Source organism: Tiliqua scincoides, chromosome 5 (assembly GCF_035046505.1).
Source record: "Tiliqua scincoides isolate rTilSci1 chromosome 5, rTilSci1.hap2, whole genome shotgun sequence".
Taxonomy (NCBI): domain Eukaryota; kingdom Metazoa; phylum Chordata; class Lepidosauria; order Squamata; family Scincidae; genus Tiliqua; species Tiliqua scincoides.
The window spans coordinates 22,432,490-22,457,292 of NC_089825.1; the positions used below are offsets into that span (position 1 = coordinate 22,432,490).

The 24,803-nt window shown below is 42.0% G+C and overlaps 1 protein-coding gene across 1 annotated transcript in view; it reads right to left on the reverse strand.

Annotated features, from left to right (window-relative positions):
- Positions 1-24,803, reverse strand: part of CACNB2 (calcium voltage-gated channel auxiliary subunit beta 2) — a 90,615-nt gene that overhangs the window by 22,983 nt on the left and 42,829 nt on the right. Inside the window, exons 3-5 of the mRNA XM_066627092.1 lie at positions 15,130-15,252; positions 8,362-8,498; positions 5,556-5,632 (exon numbers count right to left, since the gene is read on the reverse strand). Of these exons, the coding sequence (XP_066483189.1) occupies positions 5,556-5,632; positions 8,362-8,498; positions 15,130-15,252 (337 nt within the window). The remainder of the gene's footprint in view (positions 1-5,555; positions 5,633-8,361; positions 8,499-15,129; positions 15,253-24,803) is intronic.

The following is a 24,803-nucleotide window of genomic DNA, read 5'->3' on the forward strand; positions in this document are numbered from 1 at the left end:
AGAAAGGCGGTATATAAATACCTGTATTATTATTATTATTATTGGGCTGTAAATCACTACACTGAATCTGCTATATGCTATAAAACTATATGCAGCCAACTTAAACAGCACGATGAATAGCCTGTGCCCCAGGAAACTTTGAAATCCAAGCAGTCTAGATTAATTCATCTCAAAGAAGCATGCATATTACACAAGCTTATCCCTAGACAGCATAAAGCACTGTCTTGGGGCTTGTAGATTTTATCTGAACTCTCTAATAAGGCCACTGAAGTCTTACAAGTAGATCACAGGAACAGCAGTTGAAGTTAAGGACAATTGAGCATAGGGTGCTTGAGGGTTAGAATTGCAACCAAAAGTTGACTCAAGACCAGCTATCCTTGTGGGATCCCTTCACAAAAAAGTAATATGAAGATCACTGTTCCAAATGGTGATTTTATAGATCAACATTTACCTTAAACTAAAACTTTAAAATACATACAATTAATATTAACTGCAATAAAATTGTTTTATGATTTTAAACATGCAGGAAACCAGCTACATATACAGTAGATGCAGGGTTGTATCATAACCCTCCCTTGAGTGAGCAGAAGGCACTTCTGATCACAGAAGGTAGTGGTCCTAGCCAATCTCCTCATAACCCAGAAGCCCACCATACCTAAAAGAATCCCATTCTGACATGTTTAGAGGGGAGGGTTACAGAGGGCTATTGGACTGAGGAGTGGGCAGGGAAGTTCATTTCTATGCAGCTAAACAGAAAATAGCACAATATAAAAGAGCACATTCATATCATAAGAAACCACACATCTGGAAATTAGGAATATCTTTCAGGAAGTTGGAGAAGGATGGCAAAGCAATTTGTGGAGCACACAAATGTCTTACTGCAAAGGCTTTATTAAAATATGGGGATGCATGAAAAGAGGAAAGTTTGGGTTGAAAATGAAAGCTGTAACGCTAATGTAATCCCTTTCTTTGCTCCAGACAAAATTAGTGCCCAGCAGAAAATATACGGTAGCAAATTTTAAGCTCTTTGAGCAGTAGTATACTTCTATTCTGTATAGTACCTGCTGCCATGCTTAGTCAGTGTACAGTATATTACTACTACTTCTACTAGGACCATGACAGAAGTGCTGGCAGTGGAGGCCTAATGGTTTACATAGACGTGGCTGGTAACAATGTACAACAATGCAAATAACCAGGGGCTCAAAAATTGCTTGCAACATGTAAAAGAGAATGAAAAGGTATTTGGTTACAAACAGAAGACTTATATCAAATGTTGGCTAACCACACTTGAAGGTAAATATCAAGGGTTCAATTCTATCTAACTTTCCAGCTGTGTATGTTGCATCCTGAGGTGGGGGGGGGGGTGTAAACACAGAGGCCTCCTCATGGTGTTTGCTCTCTTAACTCAGAACTGCACTGCAGCTCCAACAGTGCTGGAAAGTTGGATATAACTGGGCCCTAAGCAGGTCCATTTCTGCCTACATCAACAGCCCATTTCAATAATCCAGCCTAAGAAAGGTGTCAAAACAAGGCTCACAGGCCAAATGTACCTCCTGGAAGCAATTTATACTGCACCCGTTATAATTGGGCTCTTCCAGCTTGATAATTGGGCTTTTTCATATCTTGAAAATATGAACAAGATTTGCACATTTTCTCTTCTGTCACTTGAAGCTAAAGAGTTTCTAGGTGAGAACAAAGTGTTTATTTCTGACTACCATCTGCTTAATGATGTCACTTTCTGCTTAATGATGTCACTTCCAGCTCTCAGCAGGCACCATGAATGTTAACTTCAGTATGAAGTGAGTTTGAAATTCCTAAGTGAAAGAACAAATTACTTTTTTTAAGATAAGTGCTCAGAGAATGAACAGCAAAAGGTTTCGATGTCTACTTCTGTGATGAAAGACTCCTTTGCTCTCCTCTTTCCCCCAGCTGTTTCCCTTAAGAGAAATCCCAATGTAAAATTCAGCAGGGAAAAGTCTTTACTGAAAACACTCAGATTATTATTAGTACAGAAAGACTGCATGGTCAAGCAGACAGGTCATTTTGTGAACTGGCCATCATCATCCTCCAGACCCGGAGGAGCAACAGATTCTAGGTCATGACCCCTGACTGGTATCCAAGCCTATTTGGTTAAGCATCAGGGGTGGTGGGACGGCCAGGTGGTTGTAAAACATCCAAACAGTCAGAGCAATGACCTTAGCTAGCACAGATTACTTGTCAAATCTAAGGCTGCTGTGTGGGTGTGGAAGAGCCATAGGAGTTATGACCAGAGCCACCTGCCTCCCAGAGAGCTGTAGAGGTGTAATGGAGTTTGGAAAGTGGATGCCTGGAGTAAATACAGTTAAGGATCAGTAAGGAGACATGTAAGGAGGCTCTTTGGATTTAAGGGTTTACCTGTAATCACCTGCTATATTTTTGATGAGCTTAGCACCTGGCCTCTTGCAAGCGCCCAAGCCATTCGATAAGCCTGCTTGCTTGCTTTCTCCTTGTATTATTTTTTTCTCCAATTTAACTCTGTCAGCTGAACTCAGACCTTTGCCCTCCTGGAGCACATGTTGCCATGTTACCACGAAGGCTTTGTAGAGACCCCTCCAAAGGGATCTTGGGGCTCCTCCATGCAACTGGGAGGAAGTTTTTGAAGATAGTCTAGTTTTGACTGGCTTTTGTCATTGTGGTTGCAGCAAAAACTACTACTTTTGGCACCAGAAAAAAGGCAGATCTTGGGGGGGGGGGTCCAGTGCAAGGGTTTCTCCCTCAATCACCCCTGACTTATGAGAGTGGAAATACCAGGTATTGTTTAACTTTTCAGAGACTTTGACAGTTATCCTAGACGTGGATAGATAGAAATGTTTTGAAAGCATTTTATTATAACCAATCACTGGGCTGAACAGGTAAGCCAGTTTTAAACATAAGAGGCCTGTTCTGCTAGGCTGTTTTTCTCCTTTGTTTATGCATGTGGCATAACCAATCCTCTCTAGGATTGTGTCTTTCCAAAATAAAGATAATTTCTACATCACATTTTATAAATATTGGGGGAAAATGGCGGTAAATAAAACCATTGTCTGACTCATGTGTTTTACATGCATACTTGGTGTTGGATGCATGCCAGGCAAGTATGACCAAAGCCAATGCCATGCTATTTTACTTGGGCTGATAGCATGGGAATATCAGGTCCCGTAAGATTTTAAAGAAAAGGCCAAACTTTGCTTTTTCAGAGCAGCCGTCTCCTACTCTTGCTGGCTGACTTAGGAGATGCCTAAAATTCCATGCCCTGAAAAACTTTGCTTGGTCAGTAGATTTAAACCTGTAAACAAAGCCACAGTCAACATTTGCAGAACTTAGCAGGAGAAATGCAATGTTTCTATTTCTGGACATAAAATCAGAGCAACCAAGAAAACCATTCTCGACCTGGAAAACACGAGAGCTGAACAAAATGGATACGCCACCAGTATCTTTACTGTGGACCCAAGACAGATGACAATCTACCATGATGGCCTCTTCATATATATTTTTAATTTGTATCCAGCTTTTCCACAAAAAAGGTTGTGCTCACAGTGATTCGTAATACATTAATAAAGCTGGAAAAAAAACAACATCCTGGAATCAGGGAGAATAGCTCAATGAAAACATTGATCCAGTGTGCAGCAGCAGCAAAGAAAGCAAAATTCCATACTAGAAATCATTAGGAAACAGACTGAAAACAAGACTGCTAAGATTATATTGTCCCTATACAAATCTATGGGGTAACCACAATTAGAATACTGCAATACAGCCTACAATACTCAAGAAGGGTATTGCAGAGCTTGAAAAGGTGCAAAATACAGCAACCAAAATTACAACATAAATAGAGCACCTTCTTTATGAGGAAAGGCTACAATGGTTGGAGCTTTTGCGTTTGGGGAAAAAAAGATGTTAAGGGGTTATGGCATGATTGAGAATTATGCATTGTTTTACTTCTCTCTAATATTAGAGCCAGGATTCATTCAATAAAACCGATTGGCTGGAGATCTAGGATAGGACAAAAGCATCTTCAGTCTGTGGAATTTGTTGCTACAAGATGGGGTGATGGCCCCGAGCTTTGATGGATTTTACTCATTTCTGTCCAGCCCATAGGTGTACACATTTGGTCCCTGTTGCATATATGCAATGTTGGGCAGACATGGCTTAAAAGAGAATTAGGCAAATTCATGGAGAACAGGTCTATCAAAGATTACTAGTCATGATGGCAGTAGGCTGAAAAGCAATTGCAGGAGACTAAAGATAGAAGAAAAGTACAGGTCCAGCCTATTCATACATGGATTTTTTATACATGGATTTGACTCAACACGAATGGCCACTGCAAATAAGAATGAATGTGCTGATCCCTGGAGAAGGGGAAAAATGCATCCCTTTAAAATCAGTTTAAAAAACTGAACAGTCCTTTAACAATAGCTTCCTTAATATGAGAGAGAGGGCAGCTGGCTGACAATCCATCAATCCTCCTCTCTCCAGACCTCTCCCTTCCCACTGAGCACGTGAAAGAAAGGTGATCACTTTACACTAGTGAAGGGAGGGGCTGAGTGAAGCGCCTTTGTAAGTGCTTGGATTGATGGATTCTTAATGACTCTTATCTTCCATCACAAAGGGAAGCAAGGCTGTTTTTAAATCACCAGAGCAAAGAAACTTTGTTTTTTAAATTGATTTGCTATAGTGCGTTTTTTGCCATCCATGTGAGTGCTTGGAATGGAACCCATGTGAATAATGAGGCTCAACCTGTATGTGTTTTTCTCCTCTTGAGAGCTTCCCAGAGGAAGCTGGTAAGCCACTATGAAAACAGGATGCTGGACAAGAAGGACCTTTGACTTGATCCAGCAGAACTTTTTGTATATACTAAAACAGCAGTTCTCAAACTGTGGGTCCCAGAACATGATCCAATTTGTGGTGGTTTGCAACACTGACAGGGCCGATTAGGCTATGTGCATCAAGGGTTAAACAAGCTGCTACTGGGGGAGGGGGTATCACTGCTACCCAATCACCATTACAGCTGCACACTTGGCAAATAAGACAGCAGCCTCTAAGGCCTCTAAAAAGTTTGAGAATCACTGTTTTAAAACATAGTAGCAACATATTGAGGAGTTTCATTGCGATGTGGCTACAAAACCCAACAAACATTTTAATGACTGCTCCTGGCATGGCTACACGTTTATTTTCAACAGCAGGCCACTACTTCTGACTTACAAAACTGCTCAAAGACATGGGACATTCTTGTCTACTTGGTGCACTGATACTGTAGTCCTCATCTACAGAATGATACTAAGGTCCTGATTTAAACCAATAAACAAACTCCAACCATGTGAATTAGCATGAACAAAGCACTATAAGATGTGTCCAACCTCTCACTTGTTTCTAGCAAAGACATGAATGAACCTTACTAAAATTATCTGGAGCCTGAAACTGCTAATGAATCACAAAAAGGTGGTGATTTTTTGTCTCACTGAAAGGGAGATATGTCACTTGACTGAAAACTGTAACATGCAGGAAGACACTAATTATGAAATGGGTAATGACCCACTTACCAGATGATGGAGGTGTAGACTTTCTGGAACTAGGTACTACGTCACCCAAACTGGATGATGAATTTCCTCCTGATTTACTAAATTAAAGTAAATAAATATTAACTCTTAAAACTAGCACATATTTTACATTCACTCTGAGAAACAGAATTTTCTTTAACTGAATGAAAGGTTCTTTACAGAAAAACACATTAAGGGCGCAATCCTAACCCCTTATGTCAGTGCTTTCCAGCTCCAAGGTGAGGGAACAAACATTCCCCTACTTTGAGGAGGCCTCTGTGTGTGACACCCAACTGCAGGATGCAGCACACGTCCCATTGGCACCACTATGCTAGTGTTGGAAAGCAATGACATAAGGCATTAGGATTGCGCCCTATGTGTCTGGACATGGCAAGATTATACAGGACAATCTAGTATTACAGAAGGTCAGACTTTAATATGGCTAATGTTCACATATGTAACACATTTAAATGAATGGTCATAATAAAAGATTGCTTACATTGTATTTTATATTACTTTTTATATTTTTCAAGAGCTCATCTGAGAAGAGCTCATCATTGTTTCTGCACCTTCACCTATCCAAAGAGTTCTCTGGAACCTTCTAGGGCAGAGGTTTTCAAACTTTGAGGGAGGTTTACTTCCTCAGTAAATCTTTGCAGGGGAAGGGCTAAGGGGGGTGAGGGGGTGCTCTGCACTTACTTTTAAGTAGGTAAGGCTGCTGGAGGCTGCAGGAGGTGGGGGAGCTCTCCATAGTGCTCCTCGAGGCTTTTAAAAGCGGGCAGAAAGCACCTCCTGCAAAACGGAAGTGCTTTGCGCCCACTTTTGCTGAATGTTCCAAGACTTGGGGAGCAGTGCTGAGGGCTGCACAAGGCTCCCCAACTTCCTGTAGCCTCCAGCAGTGAAAAGTAAGTGAAAGTAAAAGTAAGTGAAAGCACTCCCCCTCACCCCTCCTTAGCGATGTGATCCTGGGGATTGTGTTGCTGCCTCTCCCCTTCCCCCGGCCCTTAAGGGGATGGGGGAACTTTTACACAAACTGGTGGGTTGCGACCCACCAGTTTGAGAACCACTGTTCTAGGCCGTCAACTAAGGAGTTGGTGATCCTGCCTCTTTCCCTTGGGAAGAGAAGTTTGTCTCTTTGCATGTGCTTTGAGAGTAGGAGCAAGCACCTCCCTGCTTAGTCTCTTTAGAACTGCCATGAAAAGAAGAATGTCACCCTGTTACTGTACCTGAGAGACATCTACAGCAGGGAATTTGGGCAGGTTGTGATACTGCACAGCTGAAAACTCACACATAAGTAATATGCTTCTCCCCATTTCAATCTATTTTCTTTGCAGTCTCATACATGAGAGGCTGGCAACTTAATGGAGGATGCTGGCATCCTCAGAGGAAGAGACTGGTTAGGACCTCCCTGCTAATCAGATCTACATCAGATCTATTACACAGCTTAATAAAGATCAAAGGAGTGGCCCATGTTGCAATCTTGCAAAGTTCAAGTCCGTAAGAGGATGATCCATGAACTGAAGACAGGAATAGAACAATGAAGGCTCAGTGACCACTCCTTGGTCTCTTTCCAACTCTGCCAACAGTAGGAAAACTGAGATACTGAATTAGGAACATGTTAGCCCCAAAGCAGAAGCCCATTCCCAGTTTGTCCCCACACTACAATCTTGTAGCTGAAATACTGCCTAAATTAGCATAAAATAAAGTCAAAAATAAGAACACAAAGTTATATTGTAAATTTACTAAAAATGAATTGCAAACTTGCACTAAAACCACTAACACTATAACCAACAGCATTAAATGGCAAAGACATATTGAAGTAACAGTAGGTTTGATCTATTCTAGAGGAGTGGTTTTCAAACTTCCCTGGAGTTTTACTCCCAGGGTAGGTACGTATTTGCGGGGGGGGGGGGGGGAGTGCGGGCAGCGCCGTGATCCCTAGGATCGTGTCGCTAATGGGGTGGAAGGGAGTGCTTTTACTTACAGGTGGCTGCAGGACATTGCATGAGGTGCAAGGAACCCCACATAACCCTCCGCAGGGCTCCCCAATGCTTAGAACGTTGAGAAAAGCAGGCGCAAAGCACCTCCTCTTTGCGTTCGCAATGAGGAAGTGCTCTGCACCCACTTTTTTCAATCAATCAATCAATCAACAGTATTTATATACCGCTTTTCAACTAAAAGTTCACAAAGCGGTTTACAGAGAAAAATCAAATAACTAAATGGCTCCCTGTCCCAAAAGGGCTCACAATCTAAAAAGATGCAAATGAATACCAGCAGACAGCCACTAGAACAGACACTGCTGGGGTGAGGTGGGCCAGTTACTCTCCCCCTGCTAAAAAAAGGAGCACCCACTTGAAAAAGTGCCTCTTACCCATTTTTTCAATGTTCTAAGCATTGGGGAACCCTGCAAAGGGCTGGGTGGGGTTTCCTGCACCTCCTGCAATGTCTTGCAGTCACCTGTAAGTAAAAGCACCCCTCTCCCACCCCTGTTAGCGATACAATCCAGGGAACTGTATTGCTGCCCTCACCCCCTCCCTGTCTCTTAAAGGGACAGGGGACCATTTACATGAACTGGTGGGTCACAACCCACCAGTTTGAAAACCACTGTTCTAGAGCAACATTCTCAGGCTTTGTAAGTTCTTTCAATTAAACCATGGCACTGACATAAAATGCTCACTTGCAACAAGTACCTTAATTTAATTATTTTCTTCTCTGATCCTTACCATAAAAGCAAATTCACACACGCTATATAACTTAATGTTTTCCTAAAGATGATAATTTTAAAAGGACAATTCCATAATCTTATTACCTGGAGTAAAATTTTCCTTGCTTAGTCTTTTGTTCATGCTGCAGCCTCATGTTTTCTAATTTGACTGGACTTGGTATGAATCCTATTTCACATCCTTCTTTTACTAAACGTCCTATCCACCAGTCATTGTTAAATTTCTAAAGAAATAAACAGATGCATGTATTTAAATGTTAGAAATGCTTTTTTTATTCTTTGCAACAAAAATGAATTTTTTCTATCCTTATATAATACAGTGAATTATACAATTTGCAAATCACTCATATGAAAATTTACATGGTAATTTAAGCTATATATCCATCTTGTAAAATGTATGTATCTATGGGCACAAACTATTGACACTGACAATAGCATTTCAGCATTTAGCCCTTAATCAAAATTAGTAAGAATATGAATCACTCATTCATTGCATTTTCACCCTGCCTTTCTCTCCAAAGGGGCTTACAAAAGTGCAGGTAGAGAAATACTAAAAATCACAGTTAAAAACAATTGTACTCTGTCCTAAAAACCCATAAAACATTAAAACAAGCTTAAAAACAACCATAAAACAGAATTACAGTTAAATAGAACAGCAACACACCACCTAAAAAGGACAAGACTAAAAGCTGAATGTTCATTAAAAAGGCCATGACTCAGAAGCCTTGTATGAATAAAAATGTCTTCAGACCTCACTGGGAGGTCTCCAAGGAGGGAGCAGTTCATAACTCAAGAGGGAGGGAATTCCAAAGACTTGGTGCCACTACTGAGAAGGCCCTATTTTTTGCTGCTGCTCCCCCCCCACCTGCACCTCCCTAGGCAGCGGCATGTAGAGACAATTGGAGGATATATACCATAAACAGGAGAAAGCTTGAAGCTAGGTTTACCAGGGTTACCCTTAAGTTTAGGCGACCAAGTCCACCTAAGGTGGCAAAACCAGAGGAGGCATCAGGGATTGATGAGGTCAGGCATCAGCTGAAGTTCCATGGCCATCAGAAGGGCCACCTAACTAGTTTGACCTCTAAATTATCAGTATTGGCAGCAGTGGTAGCACCCAATGCACTATCAAGAAGCATTTCCACACAAATATCAAAAAACAAAAGGTCTCTGCAAAAGGTGTCTTTGAAAAATCTTTGTGAAATCCCCAGATTACTCTTTTATTTTAAATACAGTGGAAGACTGAACTCAAAGGCTAATCAGCTGAATTTTGGATTACACAAAGAAGCCAGGTTCATACATCAAAAGCCCAATCCTGTCCTCCCCCCCCTTAGCTGGTGAAGCTGTGCCAAAAAAATAAAATTGGGTATGCTGTATCCGGGGAGGGGAATCAGGCTTCAGGTGTGAAAGGGGAATTAAGCCACCTTACACCTCTTTAAGCCTCCTGCTCCGCAATGTGAAATCACTAGTGAAATTGCTAGCGTATGTCTAAGAAGACAAAGGGGTGGAGAGGCTGCTGCTGGAGGGGACAGGATCCGGTGCATGCTGCTGCTGCCAGATCCACCCTTTCCCACAGCTTCTCCACCCCCGGTTATGTCCCCTGCCCTGCCCCCATCTCCCCCACCACTTTACCTGCCTCCATAGATCTGGTGACACATGTGGGAAGGTTACTGAGCATGCCTCTGGAAGCCACTTTACAGCTGTTCTACGGCAGCAATGTATGTTCTGCCAGTGTTCATAGCTCATAGGACTGACTTTGTCTTCTTTATAGGGATTTTGCAACCAAGTGCAAAATATAGCAACATGCACTATTTCAGCACCTTGTTGAAACTGATTCATAAAGAATGAGATCACATTGGAGCAATATTACACTGATTCTGGTATTTGTCGCTAATGCTGTAAAGCAGTGGTTCCCAAACTGGTTGGTTGTGACCAGACTGGAAAGCACTGGCCAATAACCCTTTAAGGCAGTGTTTCTCAAACTGTGGGTCGGGACCCACTAGGTGGGTCGTGAGCCAATTTCAAATGGGTCCTCATTCTTTCCAATATTTTATTTTTAATATATTAGACTTGATGCTACCATGGCATGTGACTGATTTGGGGAAATGTTACAGACCTGTACTTTTAACAAACTACTATGTATATGCTTTCAAAAATGATAGTAAATGGGACTTACTCCTGGGTAAGTGTAGGTAGGATTACAGTCTAGGATTGTTAAAAATTTCCCTGCTCGATGATGCCACTTCCGGGCATGACATCACTTCCAGTGGGTCCCGACAAGATTCTTTTTCTAAAAAGTGGGTCCCGATGCTAAATGTGTGAGAACCACTGCTTTAAGGGACAGGGAGGGAAGGCAGCAACACAATCCCCAGGATTGTGCTGCTGCTGGAATGGTGGGCAGGTGGGTTTTCTACTTACCTGCAGCCAGTGCTGCAGTCCTGGGATTGCAGGAGGCCCTCCCCCTCCACAGGGGGAGACACTTCCGGTTTTTGCAATGAGACAGGAATTGCCAGTTTTTATCTATTTTTCACACTTTTGCAGGCACAGAGAGTCCTGCGGAGGGCCCCCCAAGACTGCAGCACTGGCTGCAGGTAAGTAGAAAACCCCTCTCCCGTCACTGGCAGCAGTGCGATCCTGGGGGTTGCATTGCTGCCTTTCCCCCCCACAACAACTTACAGTGCTCCCAACTCCCTTGTAGGAGTTTGGGAAGCACTGATGTAAATCACTTTTTGCTTCCCATACATTACTAGATAGAATATGGCGCTTCACTGATGTTTCAGAAAAGACTTATGTACACACAATGCATCATTTGCATTTAAATTATCTCCGTGTAAGATATATAGTGAATTATTCATTCATTTTCCTGAAAGATGTATGTGCACACAATGCAAGTTAAATTACTCGCCTATAGTACGTGAAATTTTTGCCAAGTAATCAAGCTCTAATTGTCACTTCGCCTGATCTCTGGATCAATCAGAGGGCAAAGCCTTTCCACTCTGAACAGTTTCGCTTCTCAAGTGGCAGGCAGGCGCCAAGTTTCTCAAGCAGCAGGCAGGCAGGGCAGAGATCATTTCTACAGCAACTGGGAAATTCCAGCCAAAGTTAACCTTTTAATCTCCTTCCTTCTGCTGCAGCCTGCTTCTGCTTGGCAAATGCTTGCAAAGCAGGTCTGTTTTTGGAAATACCAGGATGGGACACTCCTTCCCAGGCTACAATTCAATGCACCCTTACTTAAGAATAACACCCATGGAAAGCAGTGGGTCTATCTCTGAGTAAAAAGGGTTGCAAATATATGCAGCTGCATCTCTCTGCTGTGTACTGAATTGCACACTCCCAGTTATGTGTTATGGGTTGTATGTTGTACGTGGAGCTTCTGGCTTAACACACCAGACACCTTAAAGGTGGATTTGATTCATGGATCTTCTGCAGTGGTTGCCAACCTTTTTCACTTGCATATCCCTTGGCAGCCCATTTCCATAAATTGTACCCTTCCTAATAGCAAAATGTTTGTGATTAATAATACAAGCCCTCATCTCCTCTATATGAAAGCCCAGACTTCATGTATTTATCACAGTGTTTTCTCTTTTCATCTGTTTGAAGAACAGAAGACTCTGCCTTTGCACTGTTTTGTACCAAAAGTGTGCTGAGAAATTCTGGGTGATTGACAGGGCCACAGCTGAGGGGGGCAGGGGGGTTTTTTCAGCCCTCCTGGCATTTTTTTCAGACTTGTCATGTAAATGTGCTTTTTGGGGGGAGAGAAAAGCATGGCTCTGGCATCTGAGATTTTGGATGGACCATTTTTGCTGTCTGGGTCTGGTAGGGCCTTTCTCTTTGGGGGGGGGGAGAGAAAAGCATGGCTCTGGCATCTGAGATTTTAGATGGACCGTTTTTCCGACCTTCTCAAATCAACCTTCTCAGTGCTTACACAAATTGTTGGCAACCTTCAGTCTTGAAAGACTATGGTATCGCGCTCTAATTAATTACACAAATTAACAGACCTCAAAGACTACCAATGTCTCACTCAAGAATGGCTAGTTTAGTATACCTAGCTTTTGAGCTAAAGAGAACCAAGAATTTAAGTGTGGAAAAGGTTCTAAGAAGATTCAATTCTCAGAAAGATAGGAGAATTCAGCTCTACTAGGTAGTTTCAAATCTTCTGTACCTTGCTTTTTAAAAGTAATGAATAATGTAAAAAACTAATGTGCCATGGCATTGCTAGATTTTACTTCAACATCTTTCCTCTTGCTTTTAGGTAAAGTAAATTTACTTTTATCAGCAAATGAAAGGCTTTCAATACAAGTAAATACTACCTGTATCATAGTGATATGTTTTACTTTTGCAGTGTTGCAACTCTGTGAATTGCACTGGTGTCCAAAATGAAAGGAAAAGTTGCATGTTATTTCTATGTAAACAAATAGATTTTACATTGCATACAGAGATGTATTTATTCTATGCAGCTCATTGTTAGATTGCTTTACAGATAATGAATGCATCTTTCAAAAAAAAAAACACAAAAAACCCAAAATATTTCCTCCTAATGAAATTTGGGTTAGTTATGGGTCTTTGATGTTTCTCCATACTTATCATCCATTTTGCACACCAGTATAGATACCTAACATAATTGCCCCCCCAAAAAAATGGTTGGCCCCCCACCTCTAGAATCCTGGCTACGGACCTGGTGATTGATCACTTTCCCTATTATGTTTCAGCTTTTTTACTGTGCTGGTTTTCAATCACTGGTTCATACGTGAATTGATGACCAAAAACTAGCTATTGGTGGGGCTTTCACAGCCAACTAGCTACCTCCCTTCCTGCCTTGCTGGTCCTTGCAAGGCATTCCTGTCTTGCAAGGCATTCTGGAGCATGACCTGCCTTTTTCTGCCATTATTCCATTCATTTTCAAGTACCCCAAAAGGTCCTGTTGGGTGTCCCTGGGAGTACATAAATACCAGTTTGGGAACTACTGTTTTACTGGTATGTAGTTTACAGTGCACTTACTCTGATAGTGCTTACAAAAAGGTGGTGAAGACCAGAATTTAAAAAGAATAAAAATGTATCTTATGATCTTTTATTATGTTTACTATGGTTTATTTTTCAGGATCTGGCCTCCAGTAAAATCAGACAAAACTATAGTCAGACACCCCCCTAAGTTTCACCCCTGACTTACCCGAGGGTCATAGAAAATTCCATGATTGATGGCTCAAAACCTGCCCTCGACTTATCTGTGGGATTGACTTATAGGCGAGTATCTGCGATGTTCCCTTAAGGTTTTGTATTTCATAAGCATGTTAAATTTGTTTATTCAGAAGCAGCATAATTTATTACTTATTTCCTATCAAGACAAGTAAAAGAAAAAATATAACTTTCTGCTACCTTCTTTAACATAGCAAACGTGGATGTAGGCTGAATTAGTTAGTTCCTGTCAAATTTCTTTTCTATTTATGCTTCACTGTGCCACTAAAGTACTGTATAATGGATAAGGAAAATCTCCTTTAAATAGTTATTGGCCTTCTCTGTATAAATCTATTCAATCTAAAAGAGAACCCAGGTGTTTTAAAATATATGGCTAAGCCATTTTAATCACTATGTGCTTGTTAGCAGAGCTGTAGAAAAAGCGCACTCATTCACAGTGGAGCTGAGTTACACAAAGCGTTTTTATATGTGCAAAACAAATCAAAAGAAGCAACTGCTTAAGGCAGGGAGACATACGTGCAGAAAAAAAACAACAAATAAGAAATCTAGTCAAACCAGAAAAGAGCAACCCACAAGCAGTTAAACTAGAAACCAAGTAAGTAACAGTTTCTCCTCCTGGTGGGGATGAACACACAATTGCAAATCCACTGTTATTGTACATACTTTGCATACTTTCGCTTCTCCAAAAGTGCTGATATTATTTCTATCTTATCTAACTTTATCAAAATAACAGCACATGCAGAGGACATACTTTGGCTTGCAAGTATCCATGAGCTTTACAGCTGCAATTATTTGGCAACTTACTTAGAGAAGGGGAACAAAAACAAATACAATATCTGACAAAAATATACTATTACATCTTTGATTACTGAGGGTAAAGGTCAACAAAAATTTGTTGCATTTTTGGAGATAGTAGCTTTGTCTGGGTTAGAGAGCCACCAACGCATGTGCCAGACATAATTTGTGTACACCTTTCACCTTCCATTCCAACTGTTCATCCAGTCATCGGTAAGCACTGAGCCTTCAAACCATATTTTAAATTCATCTGTAGTTTGTTAATATAGTAAGCAGGAGACAATGAACAATTCTAGAACAAAAATGGGGATACTGGACACTGGCATACTGGATACTGGCAAACAATCTCTAACACATGTAAAGACTTGCAGCATTGCATCCAGGGTATACAAATTAAACCTCCTAAGCTGTGGAATCAGGATCCGTAGATTCATCATCATCATTATCAACAGTATTTATATACCGCTTTTCAACAAAAGGTTGAATGATTTAACTCATCATGATTCCAAACCCGCTGTGGAACGCTGGACCTGAGCACCTGGACGTGACTAGAGGTGTTTTCTGGTGTCCAGGAGCTTTTCTGAGATGCTCATCAGAACACCTCAGGATGTGACAGGGCAACATCTCTGGTTGTGTCTAGAGGTAATAATGGACCAATCCACTGATTTGCTTATCTGCAGGTTTCGGTATCTGCAGGGGGTCCGGGAACAGATCCCCATCGATACTGAGGTCCAACTGTATAGGCATCATGCTATCAAGTCAGTAATAGTACAATCCTATAAATGTCTACTCAGAAGTGTACAGGAATGTGTACAGGACTGCAGCCTAAATGTGGTTATACTGCTACAATTTCAGTGTAAACAGACTTACCTCTTTAACATGCAAGAAATCTTTTGATTCAAATGAGATAGCCATGCCTGGAACTGGTACGTCGTCATCATGGGCTGCACTGTAGCTAACATTTGTTCGGACTGCAAACGCAACAGGTTTTGTCTGTAAGCAAATGAGATAGAGGGAGAAGTTCTGTTTAAAAAGAACACAAAAAAGCTATATTTTTGAGAGAGCAACTGTTTTGATTTATCCTTATGAGCTTGAATTTCCTTATTTTACCATATGTCACATAATTTGTTTTTAACTCTGGAAAAAAACCATTTCCTGTTTTCATTGCAAAACCAGAAGTGGCTTTTTTTCCTTTTTTTACAGCAGTTTAGAGCTGCCAGAAGGGCTGCAGAGGCTCCCCAGACCCTCCGGAGAAACATAGTAACCCCCAGGTAAGTTTTAAAAACCCTTCCCTTATTGGCAGCAACACAATCGTTCTGTTTTCTGGTTTCCCAGTGAGTCACGACCCACCAGTTTGGGAACCACTGCTATAGATCATAACCCGTGACTTAAAATTGTGCCCAAGAAGGAAATAGAATTCAGTGCAGATCATGCAGTACAGATGTTAGGTGCTCAGCCCAGAGAGCACCAGAAAGCACCCTGACTACTGCATTTTGCACCAACTGAAATTTCTTGATAGACTTCAAGAAGTGGCGTAGCTAATGATTGCGTAGCCCACTGCCAAGCTCAAAATGTTGCCCCAGAAGTGATGTCACAACCGGAAATGATGTCACACCAGGACTTTTTAAAAAGTAAAAATTGGGAAAAACCTACTTCCTCTCCCTAGCACAGCCATTTTCAACCACTGTGCCATGGCACATTGGTGTGCCATGAGTGGTCCACAGCTGTGCCACTGGAATTTGGGGAAGGTCTGGAGGAAAAATCCATTACGGGGTACAAGCCATGATGTGTATGCGCAACCTCCTGATTTTAGAAATGGGCTATGTCAGAATGCCAGATGCAAGGGAGGGCACCAGGATGAGGTTCTCTTGTTATCTGTTGTGCTCCCTGGGGCATTTGGTGGGCCGCTGTGAGATATAGGAAGCTGGACTAGATGGGCCTATGGCCTGATTCAGTGGGGCTGTTCTTATGTCATTTATGTCTTATGTTCTTAGGCCAATGGGGGGTATGAGCTCCCCACTGGCAGTTTGGTGTGCCTTGTCAATTGTCAAAAACTTGATGGTGTGCCTTGCCAATTTTAGTGTTTAGTTGGTGTGCTGTGAGATGAAAAAGGTGGAAAATCACTGCCCTAGCAGCTTGCCATCTACTTGCTCTGCTGCCTTCTCCCAGTCAGTGGCATAGCTAAGGCATCTATCTGCAACCTGGGGTCAAAGAAGATTTGTAGCCCCCCCCCCCCGACAAAATCAGATTCAGTAAATAAAAATCTGCCCCCGATTAGTTCATAAGAACAGCCCCACTGGATCAGGCCATAGGCCCATCTAGTCCAGCTTCCTGCATCTCACAGCGGCCCACCAAATGCCCCAGGGAGCACACCAGATAACAAGAGACCTTATCCTGGTGCCCTCCCTTGCATCTGGCATTCTGACATAGCCCAGTTCGACACACTGTGCTGCAAAATGTAAGAGGGGAACCACTTGAAAAAGGGGAACTGGTTAAAAAGTGCCTTTTTAACCAGTTAGCAAGGGTAACTGTATTATGATAATGGAAATGAGAGCTGGTTCATATTAACACCTTATTAGTTTCATGCTGTATCATGATAACATGTCACTGCAACCTGTCAATAACATAATAATATGCCATTGGCTCTCAGAACAATCAGTCTCATACGTCCGTTTTGAGTTAAAGAAACTCCAGGCTGCCCAATGGGGCTACTTGGATCTGTGCCAGCAAAATTGGTGGCACAAGTCAGAGAAGTCCCATGTGGGGCTTTCAGGTCTGGGATGGGTGTTAAGAGGCCTCCTCTGGTGTCCCCATCCCCTCCTGAGACTGATCCCCTCCCTCCCCACCCTCCAGGTGAACCAATCAGGGGCAGTGGAACTTTTTGTTCCACTTGCATCAGTGATCAAACTGGCACAGATCCAAGTTGACCCATTGTAGCTGCTCTCATCCCAAGGAGACTTTCAGCAGTTGTGTTTTCATTTTCTGGTTAACTGGTCATAACTTTTGATAGAATACAGACATTCCAATGCAGTTTGTTTCACTGCATTTTGCATTAAATTACCTTTCTAATGATTTATAACATGATGGTATTCACACATACCAAGATTTTCACAATTTTGGTCACTAATGTCAAGCTCAGCTTGTTGCCCCCCTAAAGCTTGATGCCCGGTACAACTGCTACCCCATGCACCCCCTTAGCTACACCACTGACTTCAACGAAAAAGATTATTTATTACTAAATAATGTAGATCAGTGTTTCTTAAACTGTGGGTTGGGACCCACATAGGTGGGTCGTGAGCCAATTTCAGGTGGATCCCCATCCATTTCAATATTTATTTTTAATATTTTAGACTTGATGCTGCCATGATATGTGACAGCACTTGGGGAAATGCTATAGATCTGTACTTTACACAGACTACTATGCATAAGCTTTTAACAATGATAGTCAATGGACTTACTCCTGGGTAAGTGTGGGTAGGATTGCAGCCTAGGAGTGTTAAAAATTTTCCTGCTTGATGATGTCCCTTCCGGTCATGACATCACTTCCAGTGGGTCCTGAGAGATTCTTATTGGGTCCCAGTGCTAAAAGTTTGAGAACCACTGATAGATAAAGGTTAACTTTGCATAAAAAGGTTTAAGCACAGAACCAAAACTGATGTTCCCACTGCTTGTATTCCAAATCTCCATGAGCCAGGAATGAAAGGTAGTTATTTTTACACAGCAGAGTATGACAACCCCTTTATCACACTTTTTCACTTGAACTTTAGGATCATGTTTAATTTAAGCTACTACAAGGAGTCCGAATTCCGAGAACCTTTATTGGCATACATAATAAATAAATAAATACACGGTCGCAATAAACCCCCTGACAAAACACAAGAAACAGACCACAAATAAAGTGCACACTCAATGTACCAATCAGGGCTACCTTAAACTGTTAAAGATAAAAACTTTTGCAAGAAACTTGGCAACAAGCGATGTCGTTTCTTGCGAAAAGTCATGTAGAAGAAATGCTGCTAGAAAATGGGAGGGGCCAGAGTAGCTAGAAAAAACAGGGTCTAGAATAGAGCGGCGGAGCTTGCGAAACACGGGACAGACACATAGATAATGAATAACAGTATCAGGCTCAATGCCACAACGGTTACAACACCTTTGATCAAAGGGTATCCGCGAGTAGCGACCGCTCAACACTGCAGAAGGGAAGATATTCAGCCGGGCTAACATAAACTACAAGGAGTCAAGATCCAAAATTAATAGCTCAAAGCATTAATGGGTCTGTGTACTACATTTTTCTTTGGTTCAAAAACTAACCAGCTTTCCAGCTCTGACAAAGTTGTGCCAGTGGGGCATATGATGCATCCTGCAATGGGGACTTACCTCAGTGCTGGAAAGTTGGTTAGAATTGCACCCTTTGTTTATTACTTATTTAAAGCCTGGACTCTGTTCTTCAACCAGTAACGCTCTCAGATCAGTTTACAGAAAATCAACCAATGGGAAAAAAATATTATGGGGGATTCTGTTGCTTCTTTGCTTTCTCTGGCTTCTCCTCATAGGGCATTTGGTGGTTCTACAGCTGCTGTGAGAGAGGAGGGGCCCAGTCAGTTTGAAGGGTACCAGCAAGTGAAGGTTGTGATGGTGCTGGCTATTCCTCTTTTCCTCCTCCTCCTCCTCCTCCAAGGGCAGTTTCTATTGTCACTGTGGAAGAAGGGCCCAAAGGTCTTTTTCCTACCTTGGTGAGGCATGTATTTCCTTCTGAATAGCATGGCAACCATGTGTGGACTTTGACTGAAAAGCCATTAAATGAACTAGAAGGATGCAGTTCCAATCCAGTAATTAAGGGCACAATTCTGACCAACTTTCCAGCACTGAGGTAAGGAAAATGCAACCCTGAGGTAAGGGAACAAACATTCACTTACTTTGAGGAGACCTCCGTGACTGCCACCCAACTGTAGGATGCAGCACATGCCCCATTGGCACAGCTGTGCCAGTGTGGGAAAACTGGTTAGGATTCGGGCCTAAGTGGCACACCTTGTGATGTTCTCAGTCCCAAGAAAGGGCAGGATGCAAACTGCAAATGTGAAAAGCAACCTTCACTGATTTCCTTGTGACTTTTTTCCCCTAGAAAAACCAAGCTTTCCATGGGTTCTAGACTGGTTATCAGTGATAATTATGGGGAAGTAAGCAAACATAAGAACATGCAGAACAAAGCTATTTATATCCATGATTTCTATTTCCACTTCGGGTATCCATAGCAAAGAAATTGAGATATAGTGTGAAAGCAAAAGAAGTGGGTTACAATGTATCTGTTTATAAGAGATGACAAAAATAAACTTTTAAACCACATTTATTTTTATGTATCTTTCTTTCCCCCTCAGAAATTTTGAAATGTACTGCTAAAGTTGAGCAACACAGGCACAGCGTCCTCTGTTAACATACATAGTTTCAAAACTGCTTCAGTGAGAATACCTTGGATTGTAAAGAGGAAAACCAGTTTAAGGGGAACTTATGCACTGAAGTGTGTAGTGAACAGGAATTGTACTGCTGCATTCTGCAAGGAGAAGGTCTGGGAGGTCTGGGTTACCTTACACAGACACAAGCCTCTGTGGTACAGATGGGTCTACTCAGAACTGTACTAGCAAAATTGCTGGTACGGTTCATATGAACCTGGGCCACAGGATTGGGTTCAGAAAGGGGGCTAGGATTTGGCAGCCACCACTGCCTCTGAACCCACCCCCTTACCAGAGATGATCTGCCATTTCCCCACACCAGTTATCGCCTGTTCTGCTCTCGTCCCACCTTGTTCCATCTCCCCTGCTGACTTACATTCATTGATAGGTCCCAATGGAACCACCACTGTGCTTGGTTGGCTGTAGCTCACTGGCCCTCGGGCAGCATTGCACCTCTGCGTGCTGTTTGAGTGCTTTTTGTGGCTGCCATAAGACAACCACTGCTGGTGGAATGCTTGTTCCACCAACAATATCAGTCCTTCAGATTGGGCTGTTAGGCTGCAATCTTATCCACATTTACCTGGGAATAAGCTCAATTGACTATAATGGGACTTATGTCTGCGTAGACATGTATAAGATTAGGCTCTTTGTCTTAGGGCCCAGTCCTATGCTTCCCTGGCACCCAGCAGTACAGTGGCACCAAAACGGCCACTGCTGTATTCAATGGGGCCAGGGAAGCAGCCAGAGGTCTCCTCAGGGTATGGGAACTTTCAGTTCCCTTACCCCATGTAAAGCCCTGGCAGCCCCAACTGGTTTCCTCGGAGCTGTGCCCACTATTTAGCAGGTGCAGAACCAAGGAGACATGAGTCAGTCTGTGCAGCTCTGGAGGGGTGCTAAGATTTGGTGACAGAGTCTGCCACCATCTCCACCCCTCTCCCAGGCCCGGTCCTCCCCTTTCCCTCCCCTCCCCCTGCCCCGAAAAGCCTCGCCAGCATCCCAACTTAGTGATGGAGCTCCTTCTAGGCGCAGAGGCCTAGTGCCGACTGCTGCTGGCCTCAGTGCCAGTACTGTGGACTTACCACCGATGTCAGAGTGCCTTATGGCACTTTTTACGACACTCGGAGCCAGCAGTGAGGCAGTATCCCTGATAGAATCAGGCTGTGAGTTAAACTGATTTCATTGGGATTTACAGCAACTGCAGGGGAAGATTGTTTTCATACCTTATGATACAGTTACCAGAAATATCCAGCTGACTACTGTAGAAAAGAGCATGTTGGACAAGCGAGATCTTTGGTCTGATCCAGCAGAGCTGCTCTTAAGTTTTTATCTCTCTGCCTGGTGGCAAGAGATATGGGGGGTGGGGGGTGGAATTTTTTAAATTGCATAAAGAACACTTTCTGCAACTATCTAGGTTCAAAATTACTGTGATCAGGATAACAGAGAACCCTAAATACTGCCAGCGTAATACAGAGCAGCGATACCTATCACAACACTGCTTCCTTTAGCACTGTTTTGCTACAGCACTCTTTGTCCTGCATGTGATTGATAATTACTGTAGCCAATGAGAACAGAGCACTTGGGGTAGCAGAGGAACAATCAATGCCAGTTTCCTGCCTCAATATCAACAAAATCTCCTGTAGCACTGATTCATGCAGTGCTCGACTTTCAGGGAAGATATCCCCTATACCAGTGGTTCCCAACCTGGAGTACATGTACATGCCAGGACCTTCAGGGTTACTAGAAAAAGAATTGAATAATGGCAGAAAAAGGCAGATCTGTATTAGAATGCCTTGTGGAACTGGCAAGGCAGGAAAGAAGGCAGCTAGCTGGTTGTGAAAGACCCATAAACTATTAGTTTTTGGTCATCAAATTGTGTATTGTCAGATATGGACCAGTAGTTGAAAACATATAAATTTAAAATAATAGCAATTATATTAATTACAAACTTCTTGCTGATATGAGGGGTACAATTTATGGAAATGCCAAGGGGTACGCAAGTGAAACATGTTAGGAACCACTTCCCTATACTATTGAGGTATTGCTGCAATTAAGTTGCCTGTAATGGTTTCTAAGCAAATGAAGCAGTTCATATAATTTAGTAATTCACTAGTATACCTTTTCATCCATATATTTACAGTTCCACATTGTTGCGAGTTGCTTTCTGATGTTCCTGTTTTGCTGTTTTATTACTATGCAACCTATCATTGTGAAGATGTCAGTAATAAGAGTAGTGAGCATTTTGAAGATATAAATCATATTCAGATGTGTTTCTGGAACCCATAAAACATGTCCTTTCAACCTGAGTATTACAGTTACAAATATTAACCAATATATCTCTTGCATTTTTCATCACAAAAAAAGAATACAATAAGGCTTTATTATCATAATTCAAGTACAGAACCAAATTACATTAATACTGGTGTACTTGTTTATAATTTAAAATTTTGAAATATCTACCATTAAACACCCAGACAGATCTTTTCCCCACAATTTCTTTAGTGGTTATTGATCTCATATTTTAAAAATATCAACAATCTTTCAAACTCATAAAATATTGATTGCAGAACTTTATCTTTTCTTTCAAAAGAAGCAACAGGTCACAGTGTATAGCTTTTCTAACAAAAGATATTTTGGCAATCTTCTGATAGAAAGTTAAATACTTCTTGTTTCACTCAATGAAAAAAAAATTAGAATGAGTAGAAACTGACCAACACCAGCATTTAAAGAGTAACTGATCTCCTCTTATTCATGGCATTTTTGTCTGAACAAAAATGGTAATGCACACAGCCAAACACAGAAAAATGGTCTTTGATAGGGACCTTAAATTTAAAAGCTCAATTCTATGAGCTTTACTGCTGATGAGACACATGTACTGCTCTAGGTGTCACAAATGGGCTGAAAAGCACATTTGCAGCAGCCAGGGAGCAAGGAGCTCTGAGGCTGGGCCAGTGCCAGTAAGATGTCACCGAAGAGCAGCCAGCAGTATCACTGACGCTTGGCGGAGAGAATTCTGGGGGTAGAGAAGGGTGGAGGTAAGGTGGAACTGGGTTGGGGGAAGGGAGGATCTGTGCTCCCTCCCTGCCTGGAAAGTCCAGCACAGGCCTCCTCAATTCTACACCTGCTTAATAGCGGATGCAGATACAAATAGACCCATTGCCACCAGCTGTGTTCTACCAGAGGTAAGGTATCAAATGCTCCTATACCGTGCAGAGACTCTGGCGGCTGCCTCAGTACCCACAGGATACAGTGGTGGCCATTTCAGTGCCACTGTTCCTCTGGGCACCGGGGTGGATAGGACTGGACTGCCAAAATCCTACAAATCCGTAATTATCTTATGTGATTGTACTGTACTACAAAAAACCTCAAGATGCAGAACTGGTTAATTATGCACCAGTGATGTTCACATCTGTTATTGTACAATATTTCAAAGTTATCAAAATATTCATTATTACTTTTTAGAGTACATATACGTGAAAATATATCAAAGTAGAAGGCAACCTTCTGAAAGAACGAACGATCGATATCAGAAAAAGGATATTCCATAGAATCAGTCAAGGGGTATTATATTTATATAAAGTTCAATTGTCCTGCTTTTCCGCAAATGCAACAATCAAACAAAACAATAAAAAGATATTTAAAAATACAAAAAAATTAAAATCAATCAGATCTAACAGCATAACACAGGAGAAAACGTCACTACCCTAATATTGCTAAAAGGAAGTCATAAGAGTTGATCAGTTCATACTGTTGGCAACCATCAGTCTCGAAAGACTATAAGAACATAAGAACAGCCCCACTGGATCAGGCCATAGGCCCATCTAGTCCAACTTCCTGTATCTCACAGCGGCCCACCAAATGCCCCAGGGAGCACACAAGACAACAAGAGACCTGCATCCTGGTGCCCTCCCTTGCATCTGACATAGCCCATTTCTAAAATCAGGAGGCTGTACATACACATCATGGCTTGTAACCCATAATGTATTTTTCCTCCAGAAACTTGTCCAATCCCCTTTTAAAGGCGTCCAGGCCAGATGCCATCATGGTATCGCACTCTGAATGGTGGTTCTGGCACAGTGTCTAGTGTGGCTGAAAAGGCCGATTTTAAAAACTATTTATAAACTGCCTCATTTCTAAAGTTCCAAAAAAGTAACCATTTGATTTCACTAATCTTCACAACAATTCAATGACATTAGTCAATTTTACTCCTTTAGCTATCTGAGTCACTCACTCATATTCAGGTGAGAATGCCCTGACATAGCAAGGCAAGGCTTTCAATATGTATAATCAGCACAGTAAAAATTCTTTGCAGATTTAGAAATATCCTGGCAGCTCCCTTAGTTTTCTGTGTTGTGCAACTGGGATTTTCAATGTTAGCATGAAATATTTCATTTAAAAAAAGAAACTGGAAAAGAAAAGTATTTTTCAAAAGAGTATCTTTTAAGAGAATCATGAAAATGTTACACAGGCAGCTCAATCTTATTGGAATTCCCCCACGTGGTCTGCACTGTATCTTGCGGACGGAATTTTGCAGTCTGGCAATCTCCTGGAGGTAAGGGGACATTTGTCCCCTTGCCCCAGGGAAAGCCCCAGCCATGGCGACGGGTTTACTTGGACCTGCACTTGCTAAATCACTGGCATAAATCTGAGTGGATCCATGTCGGCATTTCTGGTTCAGGAAGGTGATAAGATATGGCACGGACCAGCACCACAGATCCATCCCTCCTTTGGGGATCCAATCTACCCATCCTCCATCCCTCCATCCTACCCTGTTCCACTCCTTCCTGGCCCTTTCCCTACCCTTTCTCTGATGTTTTGGATGTTTAATGACCCTCTAACTTGACCAGGCATCTCTTATTGTTTTCTCTTGTCTCTGGTCAGTCTTGGTACCATAACGTTATAGTACAATTGATGGCCAGGGAACAAGTGAAGGTCTCTCCAAATGGACAAGCAAGGCCAGTTTGCATTTCTGCAGACTTTGCTTGATCCTGGCAATTCTCAAATTAACAACCATGTCAGACTTTTTCAGCCTGTTTCAGCCATGTTCACTGGTGTGTGTGTGTGAACATATCAGTTCGTGTCCTCTCTCTCTCTCTCTCT